Source organism: Gadus macrocephalus, chromosome 5, assembly GCF_031168955.1.
Source record: "Gadus macrocephalus chromosome 5, ASM3116895v1".
In the NCBI taxonomy this organism is placed as follows: Eukaryota; Metazoa; Chordata; class Actinopteri; order Gadiformes; family Gadidae; genus Gadus; species Gadus macrocephalus.
Window position 1 is genome coordinate 18068012 of NC_082386.1, and position 10887 is coordinate 18078898.

The 10887-nt window shown below is 47.9% G+C and overlaps 1 protein-coding gene across 4 annotated transcripts in view; it reads left to right on the forward strand.

The window, feature by feature from the left end:
- Window positions 1–10594, forward strand: part of slc5a6b (solute carrier family 5 member 6) — a 12303-nt gene extending 1709 nt beyond the window's left edge. For 2 of the 4 annotated variants that reach the window (XM_060051539.1, XM_060051538.1), the window contains 13 exons: window positions 997–1048; window positions 1234–1301; window positions 1728–1882; window positions 2287–2427; window positions 4288–4417; window positions 5435–5523; window positions 5957–6069; window positions 6964–7034; window positions 7134–7220; window positions 7507–7721; window positions 8261–8364; window positions 8939–9051; window positions 9509–10594. In XM_060051539.1, the coding sequence (XP_059907522.1) occupies window positions 1006–1048; window positions 1234–1301; window positions 1728–1882; window positions 2287–2427; window positions 4288–4417; window positions 5435–5523; window positions 5957–6069; window positions 6964–7034; window positions 7134–7220; window positions 7507–7721; window positions 8261–8364; window positions 8939–9051; window positions 9509–9631 (1452 nt within the window). In that variant the 5' untranslated portion in view covers window positions 997–1005 and the 3' untranslated portion in view covers window positions 9632–10594. Of the gene's footprint in view, window positions 350–597; window positions 664–996; window positions 1049–1233; window positions 1302–1727; window positions 1883–2286; window positions 2428–4287; window positions 4418–5434; window positions 5524–5956; window positions 6070–6963; window positions 7035–7133; window positions 7221–7506; window positions 7722–8260; window positions 8365–8938; window positions 9052–9508 lie in introns of all 4 variants that reach the window. The other 2 variants (XM_060051541.1, XM_060051540.1) reach the window with 2 other exon arrangements.
- Window positions 10595–10887: the final 293 nt, after the last annotated feature.

Genomic DNA, 10887 nt, shown 5'->3' on the forward strand with positions numbered 1-10887 from the left:
GCCCGCCGCTATGGAGCAGATGTACTTCTCGGTGGTGGATTATGTGATATTCGCCCTCCTGCTATTGGCCTCTATGGCGATCGGGGTCTACTACGCCTTGTCGGGGGGGCGTCAGCGCACCACGCAGGAATTCCTTCTGGCGGACCGCAGCATGGCCGCGGTGCCAGTCTCCCTCTCCCTCATCGCGTCCTTCCAGTCGGCCGTGGCGATCGTGGGCATCCCTGCGGAGGTGTACGCCAACGGCACCCAGTTCTGGTTTATCGGCTGCGCCTACGTCCTGGGCCTGCTCATCCCGGCCCAAGTGTTCGTCCCCTTGTTCTACCGACTGCGTCTGTCCAGCGCTTATGAGGTGTGTGTGTGTGTGTGTGTGTGTGTGTGTGTGTGTGTGTGTGTGTGTGTGTGTGTGTGTGTGTGTGTGTGTGTGTGTGTGTGTGTGTGTGTGTGTGTGTGTGTGTGTGTTGTAGTATTGGTCATTCCAAATAAATTTATCAAATGTGTGTGCGTGCGTGCAGACAAAACACAGAACATGTAGTTGTCAAGTTCTGTAAAAGGCCAAAGAAATCAGAACATTTGATGTCTTTCCTCTCTGCTCCTCAGTATCTCGAGCGTCGCTTCAACAAGGCCGTGCGCATCTGTGGAACGCTGACTTTCATCTTCCAGACTGCACGTACAGCATGCACATGCACGCACACACTTGTATGCACACACACATGCATACATGATACACATACATACATACAAGCAAGTAAGCATTCACACACATACACGCACACACGTTCATACAAGCAAGCGTACCCCATAGCAAGTGTACCCATATACACACGTACACACACGTACACACAGGTAATGGGACTATATCTGTAGAAACATCAACTGATCAGCAGATAATGAACCAGGCCTACAATACCTCGAGGGGTTTGAAGTAGGGCGTTTCCTAACCTAACCTTTCCCTGCATGTCCAGACGTTTCAACAGATGTTTTTGTTTCGTTCTTCAGGTGATCTACATGGGGGTCTGTATATATACGCCAGCGTTTGCACTCAATAAAGGTAGGAGATCTCAATATTTCGAATTGTCTTTACTTTTCTAAAGAAGGATGTTTTCAGTATTTACTCTCTCTCGCTGTCTCTTTCTATGCACCCGTCTGTGTGTCTGTCTTCTCTCACTCTTGGTTGGTCTGTCTCTCACTCTTGATCTCTGTCTATCTGTCTGTCTGTCTCTCTCTGTATCTCAGTAACTGGACTTCCACTGTGGGGAACGGTGTTGGCTACTGGACTCGTTTGCACGGCCTACACAACAATAGTAAGCCAACATCAACCACTTGATTTATCCAAACTGTCTTTCCTCCCCTGTACCATTGCTTTGATTCAGAGTGTATACATTTTATTATTTTAAGTAAAAAAAAAATACATAAACTGCGTTGTAAAGAGTTTTTAAACACACACACACACACACACACACACACACACACACACACACACACACACACACACACACACACACACACACACACACACACACACACACACGAATGAACACATGAACGAACACACACACACACACACACACACACACACACGTTTTAAACGGGCTGTACGAACACACACACACACACGTTTTGAACGTGCTATACGAACAAATTATATTTTCCGATCAGAAGTGACGTCAGTCTCCCAAAGGGGGGTCTTCCTACTCACTGCCGTGTGTCTGTCTGTTCCCCGGGGACAGGGGGGGCTGAAGGCGGTGATCTGGACGGACGTGTTCCAGACGGCGGTGATGTTTGCAGGGCAGCTGGCCGTCATCGTGGTGGGGGTGCAGCAGGCGGGCGGTGTGAAGGCCGTCTGGTACCGCGTGTTGGAGGGAAACCGCATCTCCGGCCTGGAGTAGGTGGTTCGCTCGGGGGGGCTGCAGGGGGGGGGGGGAGGGGCGGGGGTCTGTCACTGGAGAGGGGGGAGCGACTCGCTATAGTTTATTAGAGAGTGTAGAGATGTTCCGATATTTTTTCTTTCTTTCCGATACCGTGTTTCCCATTCCGACTTTCCACCTCTGACCGTTAACGAAACGCAGCATAACATGGACTTGTTTGTGATTATCTCTGCATGCGTAGTAAATGAGCTAGGCATGTGATGGTATGGATCAGCGCATAGAACTGGGTACTCGCCGATAACCATTTTATGCTATATCGAAGGAGCTTCCGATACTGGAATCGGTATCGGAAAAAATTCATTAAAGAGCAGGAAGACTCTCATCCCTGTACCATCCTCACCCAGCCCGTGTTCCTCCTCAGCCTGAACCCCGACCCCACGGAGAGACACACGTTCTGGACGCTAGCGGTGGGCGGGGTGTTCCTCATGCTGGCTCTGTACGGCGTGAACCAGGCCCAGGTGCAGCGCTACCTCAGCGCCCGCACCGAGAGGGAGGCGGTCAGGTACCTCTCTCTGACCCACTCATACCCAGAACCTCCACCCTAGGGGTCGGTCTGTCTGCCTGTCTGGGTCCTAGGATTCTCTGTCTCTCTCTTTCTGTCTCTCTGTCTCGGTCCTATGATTCTGTGTGGCTCTCTCTCTGTCCTATGATTCTGTCTCTCTCTCTGTCTCTCTCTCTGTATCTGTCTGTCTCTGTCCTATGATTCTGTCTATCTGTGTCTCTCTGTCTCTGTCTCTCTGTCTCTGTCTCTCTCTCTCTGTCTCTCTCTCTCTGTCTCTCTCTCTCTGTCTCTCTCTCTCTGTCTCTCTCTCTCTCTCTCTGTCTCTGTCTCTGTCTCTGTCTCTGTCTCTCTCTCTGTCTCTGTCTCTGTCCTATGATTCTGTCTAACTGTGTCTCTCTCTCTCTGTCCTATGATTCTGTCTCTGTCTCTCTCTGTCTATGTCTCAGACCTGCACAAACTATATATTATATGAAAGATGAGCCTCCACCAATTCCGACAATCTAAACCATATCATTCTGGGACTAAAACTCACAAATAACAACTGAAGAAGAAACAAAGTTGATTCTGATCTCATTAAACCCCCATAAACAGATAATCCGGTGGCCAAATTTTGCAACTAAACATGGTGTTTACAATAAATTACTTAGAGAAGGTTTCTTAGAAAAAAGGTAAATTGCCTTCAATCAGAACACATGTTCTTCAGCACAATCTATTTGCGAATGTTTGGCTTGGTGTCATTCGATATATTTGCCCTGAACTTTAAATAGAGGTTTCAAGTGTCAAAATGGTAAGATATCTACCTGTTTGTGTCTCATAGTAAGACAGTGATACCAACTGATAATGACCAACTGATAATTATTTCAGGTGGAAATGTAATCTTCCACTTATGCCGTAAAGTAGTATCCACATTGAATATTTCACTTGCACAACAATCTTTCTATTTACACCAAGATGTAATATTATAGCCCTAGCAGTTTTGGAGATGTACTCTATTTACTTTGGTTACGTTCTTTTCTGAAAAAAAGGGAGGGGGATATCAGCCTTCCAAGGCCGAAGTGGGGGAGCCGAATATAGATAACGATTGCTTTGGGTCAGGCCGACTCTGCAATTTTCGCCAGACTTAAGTCTCTCTGATACTCTACAATATTCCAAATTCCAGATTCCAAAAAAGCCGAATAAGCCGAATTTCGGTGGCCCGTTTAAGCCCGATCCAACTTCACCAGAATGGTATCCAACTTGCGAATAAGTCCGTCCTGCTTGCGATTTAGTTCGCACATCGCATGAGTCTGTGTGTTGGTAGCCCGGCACAATCCAACAATGACGGGCAGCTTCTCAATAGCCAAACATGCTGCCATCGCCTTCCTAGCTTTGCGATGGAACAGGAGCCCGCAAACTCCAAACAGCAGGAATCCTGTTATCATGATCACAATTATCTAGACGTGTTCAACATCCTCGACGGAAAGTATGGCGAGACACAAAGGCCTCCACTCCTTCCAGGAGTCCATCATGTATCCCGCCGAGAACGTTCTGTCAGGGCAGGCGGGCTCTCCTTTGCCCAGTTTTCTCGTCGAGAAAATTTGATCAATAGCGTTGAGAGACCAGCCAATCCGATCCGTCATTTAGGTTTCAGATAGAAATGCAGAGAGATGCTCTGACCGATTTAGAAGAGACGGCACAAGACGGATACAAAGAGCAGAGGCAGGAGAGATAAGGGACCGCCTTCGTTGGAGTCTCTCTCTCTCTCTCTCTCTCTCTGTGTCTGTGTCTCTGGGTCTCTGCTTCTCTCTCTCTGTCTGTCTGCTTCTCTCTCTCTGTCTGTCTCTGTGTGTTCTAAAGGTTCTGCCCCCCCCCCCCCCCCAGGTCCTGCTACATGGTGATCCCGGCTCTGCAGGTGGCCCTGGCTCTGAGCTGCGTGATGGGCCTGGTCATGTTCGCACGCTACTGTGGAGAAGACCCCTCCCGGAGACCGGGCTCCCTGTCCGGGGACGCTGTGAGTGGGTTCCCTCGCCACCTCCCCTGTCCCGCCCTGGAATCGTACACGTTAGGGCTTTGACTTTTGCCCAAAAATCCTATTCGAAGTTCGTTTGTTTATTAATATATATATATATTTTAATATTTATTAATAATATTTTGATCATTAAATGCCTTCAGTAAGACCTGGATTGGGCGTTGCGAGGTACTAATATGGTACTCCAAGACGCTACTTCATAGCGTAACTCCTATCAAGCACGCAACATCCGTTCATCCGTATCGCGGGACAGACTGGGAGTCGGGGGGCATTGGGATGCCCAGACGAAAGGTCTTCTCCGCCGTCGGCACACACCGACGGCGGAGTCAGCCATGCAAGGCGACAGCCAGCTCGTCTGGAGCAGTTAGGGTTAGGTGCCTCGCACAAGCACACCTCAACACTAGGAGGAGCCGGGGATTGAACCGGCGACCTTCAGGTTGCCAGCCAACCCGCTCTACCTCCTGAGCTACTGCCGCCCCACTGCCGACTTTAAATGCATTCAGTAGACCGCCATTAGAAGACCAAGATGTCTAACGCGGCCAATCTCGCACACATTTAATTCATTAATTCGATGTAATGCATAGTGAAGCTATACATTTAAGCATTCGGAGTGTTCATAGGCCTGCGTTTTTTTTGTGTTTGTTTCTCATTTTAAAATGTTGCTAAAGAGTTCAAAATCAAAGTTTGATATGTTTCAAATAGACATGAATTCGCTAGCGTGCTATTTTGCTACTAGACTTGAATATGCTAGCGTGCTGTTACAAATAGACGTGACTATGCTAGCGTGCTATGTTGCTAATAGACTTTACTACGCTAGAATGCTATGTTGCTACTAGACTTCAATATGCTAGCGTGCTATGTTGCTAATAGACTTTACTACGCTAGCATGCTATGTTGCTAATAGACTTCAATATGCTAGCTTGCTATGTTATCAATAGACGTGACTATGCGAGCGTGCTAGGGTGCTTATAGACATGCTGCCCTGTCTCCTGAACCCAGATGGTGCTGTTCTTCGTGATGGACATGCTGCAGGGCCTTCCCGGGCTACCCGGCCTCTTCATCGCATGCTTGTTCAGCGCTGCCCTCAGGTTGGTCTGCCTGTCCGTCCGTCTAGCTTTAGCTGTCTGTCTCCGTCTGTCTCTCTGTGTATGTCGGTCTCTCCCTCTCTCTGTATGTCAATATATATTCCTGTTGATAGTACGATTCCAGTAAGCAATGAGAGAGGTACTGGCCATCATTTTTCATTGGTAGAATATATTCTATGATACTACATTACAACGTGTGTGTGTGTGTGTGTGTGTGTGTGTGTGTGTGTGTGTGTGTGTGTGTGTGTGTGTGTGTGTGTGTGTGTGTGTGTGTGTGTGTGTGTGTGTGTGTGTGTGTGTGTGTGTGTGTGTGTGTTTGTTATGATTAAGTGAGGCTCAGTTAGATAGTCTTTGAGGTGTGCGACGGATTCTGCTGGTGTCCATGACGACGGCATCGTTCCACTTGTTTCACGTTGTGTCTCTCCCTCGCCTGCAGCTCCATCTCTTCCGCCTTCAACTCCCTGGCAACGGTTACCATGGAAGACCTCATCAAACCACATTACCCAGCGATGACGGAAGCCAGAGCGACGCTCCTGTCTAAAGGCCTCGGTTGGTTACGGGCAAGCCCTCCTGAATTAATTCTAATAACAGACTTCGGGAACCAGAGATACTTAATTTCTTCAGAAATTATTTATTTCTATGCTGTTATTTCTACTGAAATAAGAGTATGACAATCTGAATCCCAGGGATACATTTGGATGCCAGGTACATACAACATTAGAGAAGACACCATCGAGGTTGGAAGTAAGCGAGGCTAAACGTGTGGTAGGGCTGAATGATTTGGGGAAATAATCTATTTGCGATTATTTTGACCAATATTGCGATTTAAAGTGCGATTTAATTTATATATTATTATTTATTAATTTAATTTATTACACAACACAACATTAGAAGCAGTCAACTTAAAAACTGCTCTTTCCTTTAGGCCAGGCCGATGTGTTGATTAGTTTATGTTATAAACTTCTTTATTTAACTATTGAATTGTAAAATATAAATGAAAATAAATAAATCGAACTGATTTCCAGTCAGTAACGGTAACAAATCACTTCATTCCTTTTTTTCTTTCTTAATTTAGAATCGCAGCTTTTGCGATTTGCATGCCACGTTGTTTATATCGGGATTTTGAATTTGATTAATCGTTCAGACCCAACGTGTGCGTTAACATGGGTTTCCTAAGTATGGGGTTGTGTTTGGTCAGAGTGTGTGTTGAGGATGGCCTGTGGTTTTATAGAAGCACCTCTACTGCATTGAATGTCTTGGATTCCCCCGTACGCGCGCTTCCATGGCAACGGTGCCAAGCAGAGTCGGGAGCAGTTCAACTAGTGCAGTAGCAGTGGCAGCCGGTGCCCAATGCACTTCAAAGCGAGAGCGTTGAATCGACGATCAAAGGCGCTTTTGACGAGTTTCAACCGGTCGTCGTTGTCTGTCCTTCTTTACCAACAGCCATGTCGTACGGCCTGCTGTGTCTGGCCATGGCATACTTCACTCACCTGATGGGAGAGTCCGTCCTTCAAGTAAGTTCTGCGGACCCCGGTTGGAACCAGATGATGATGATGATGATGGTGATGTTGGTGGTGAATGATGATGAAGATCTAACTGTTTCTGTACCGTAGGTAGCGTTGAAGATCTTCGGCATCGTGGGCGGACCGTTGTTGGGCGTGTTCTCCCTGGGGATGTTCTTCCCCTCGGCCAACTCCACAGTGAGTGACCTGGACTCCGTCAGTCTCTTTGATTGGCGGGTCTGGAATGGGGCGTATTTCTAATGATTTAAGGAGGCAGCGTTCCATTTAATTGAGAACTACATCTCAGTGAAGCTTTGGTGATTTGATCATTCAGTTCAAACCTGTTCAAAGCTGTTCAGACATTCAGTTCAAACCTGTTCAAACCTGTTCAGACATTTATCCTCCATTCCTGGCTGCTCCTCAACAGCAGTTTTCTGTTTCTGAACACAACCGTGACTTCCCCCCCCCCCCACTCTCTCTCCAGGGGGCCCTCGTTGGCCTGGGGGCCGGCCTTGCCACGGCCTTCTGGATTGGCGTCGGCAGCATCATGACGCGCGGTGGTGGCAGCGGCGGTGGCGTCCTGCCTTCAAACTGTTCCGTTGCCTGGCTGCTCTCGGGGAACACCACCGTCTCACACGCCAACATGTCTGCCGTTCCCGCCATCTTTTTCAATATCAGCGCCACGCCCCCAACGCTGAGGTGAGCCTGAGTACGCTTTTCCTCCCCGGTCCCTAACCTTTAGTGAATCCCACCGGCCTGAGAATGCTTTTCCTCCCCGGTCCCTAACCTTTAGTGAATCCCACCGGCCTGAGAACGCTTTTCCTCCCCGGTCCCTAACCTTTAGTGAATCCCACCGGCCTGAGAACGCTTTTCCTCCCCGGTCCCTAACCTTTAGTGAATCCCACCGGCCTGAGAACGCTTTTCCTCCCCGGTCCCTAACCTTTAGTGAATCCCACCGGCCTGAGTACGCTTTTCCTCCCCGGTCCCTAACCTTTAGTGAATCCCACCGGCCTGAGTACGCTTTTCCTCCCCGGTCCCTAACCTTTAGTGAATCCCACCGGCCTGAGAATGCTTTTCCTCCCCGGTCCCTAACCTTTAGTGAATCCCACCGGCCTGAGTATGCTTTTCCTCCCCGGTCCCTAACCTTTAGTGAATCCCACCGGCCTGAGTATGCTTTTCCTCCCCGGTCCCTAACCTCTAGTGAATCCCTCAAGCTGCTCTGTGCTGTTCCCTGATAGGCCGACAGGGCTGAGGAGGCTCTACTCCCTGTCCTACATGTGGTACAGCGGACTCAGCTGTCTGGTGGTGGTGCTGGTCGGGCTGCTCGTCAGCTTTCTATCAGGTAGGAATGAATGACCCATCACACACCCCACCACAGAGCCCGCCACAGAGCCCGCCACAGAGCCCCCCACAGAGCCCGCCACAGAGCCCCCCACAGAGCCCGCCACAGAGCCCCCCACAGAGCCCGCCACGGGGCCCGTCACGGGGCCCGTCAACACATGCGTGGATCCCGTTAAGGGTCTGCCAATGTTATTTACCAGGTGACAGCCTGAGCCAGTGAAGACTGCTCCCTTGGCCTGGTCCATGACTGGAGCAGGCCCAGGATCAGTGTAGTGAGTGTTAAGGCCTTCCAGGACTCTTCTGGTAAAGGATCTATGGCCCCTTCACATAACTCTGTCATCATGGGGGCGTCTGGTTTAGGTATAGCTCAAGAAAAGACATATCTAATCAAGAAAGTATACATAATCATGCTGGGGCCATGACAGACCTATATAGACACATAAGAACAGACCTAATGTTAAAATGTCAGGCAAAGGAGTTTACCTTTTTGTTTTTGTTGACGGCCTGTGAACAGGGGAGAGAAAGCTTCCTCTTCCTGCTTCTTACTGCCCATGTTTCTTATTGGTTCATCCAAGGTCCAATGAAAGAGGAGGACATGTTCCCGGGCACTGTGTACCCCCTGCTGGGGAATCTGTTGTTCTTCTTGCCTGATCGCTACAAGAAGAAGCTGTGTTGTACGGGACAGAGCGTGAGTACCAACACACCAAGTGAACCCCATCCCTTTATACCGACCGGTGACGACCGGTTACGGCTCACAGCCGCCAAGCGACGCCGTCCACCTCCGCCTCAACAGAGGATAACGCAGGCATTGCATTAACGTTTACATTTAGGGCTTTATTTTATCCAAAGCGGCTTACAATAAGTACATTTGTCAGAAGAAAGAGAAACAATATATCGCTGTCGGTACAGTAAGGATGTTCATAGAACCTAGTGCAAAGCGCTAACAATCGCTAGGTTAACCCATTCCCCGTATGCAACAAAGATAGCTAGGATAAGATACTACACAATGCTAAGTACTATTTTTAGTGTGTGTGTGGGGTGGGGGGTGAACTCTGAACAAGTGATTCTTGGTATTACTCTCATAAAGAACACGGGCCCCGAACCATACAGTTAACGGAACACACCTCTTGTCATTCCCGGACAAGACGCACGCGGAGGACAGGAACGGAGACACCTTCTCGTCGGACAAAGGAGCCACGGAGGCAGAGACCAAGGTGCTGCTCCGCACCTCGGACCCCCTTCTGATGGAGCGCGAGACCTCGGTATGACGGCCAAGATGGATCGTGTGACCTCTGTTTGACCGCCAAGATGGATCGTGTGACCTCTGTTCGACCGTCAAGATGGATCGTGTGACCTCTGTTCGACCGTCAAGATGGACTGTGTGACCTCGTTATGACCTCAAAGTGTTCCAGAACCACGTGTCAGCCAGCACGACGGACTAAAGGAGAGGGGGCTGACGGTGCTGAAGTGCTCACCGGTTGTTGGAGGTACTATGGAAGAGTTGGTCCGTACCAGGGAGGAACTCAAAATGGGTTATTCCCACACCAGGGTAGCATCACTGACATCAAGGCATCCAGTTTTGGGAAGGCAAGACACACTCAAAGAATGTAATTTGAGTTTTTAATTAGTTTTTCGCTGCATCTCAGAAGGACTTGCTGCAATATGATGAGTAATTCATAACGCAGAACTACGATTGAGTTCCCAAGCGTAAACTTATACCACCAAATGAACCAAACGTTGGAGAAGAAGCTGATCATCATAAAGATAAAGAATTGTGTATTGTTTTTCTTATAATCCAAAATAAGTAAATATGTGTGATATCCTTTTTCCCTCCTCTATTGAAATTTGTATGCGTTTTTTTACTTGCTACCGCAAGACCGAAGGTTAACTGGATGCGTATAGATGAGACAACACAGAATGTTGTGTTTTAGACTTGAATGTGCCAAGATGAAAATCGAGAGTCAACATAACGGGGGGTGAATGATTTTTTACATGTTAAGCATTTCCATATTTTTCTTTTACGCTAAACTACAATTCTCAGGATAATCGTTACGTTTCCTTTTTTTTGCAGATCATTTTGTTACTGTCACACCTCGTGTTCCCTTCTTGGTTAATGGATGTGTTTGGTTAAGCTGTATTTGGTTAATATTTGGGTTTATTTTATGTGCATTGATGACCTGATGTTTACCTTTTTCAAAAAAAAGAAGAGTAAAGTTTTTTTTTCAATTCTACTCCATACAACACGAGTAGGTTTTATTTCAAGTGACACTGTACAACCTAGTATGTTATGCTTTATACATCAGAATTATGTGGTGACCCAAGAGGAGGAAAGGTCAACCTTTATGTGATGGTGTTTAAGCATGGAGGCTCAAACCTCTTTGACATGACTCAAGAGAGGCTTTCATTACATTCAAATCTAATCTGGATTCAACAAGGAACATCTTCTCAGCTGTACACAAGGTGCTATTCATGTTGTGGCAGTGGATGTATGGAATAACCATTAATCTATTCAAGCTTTACAACA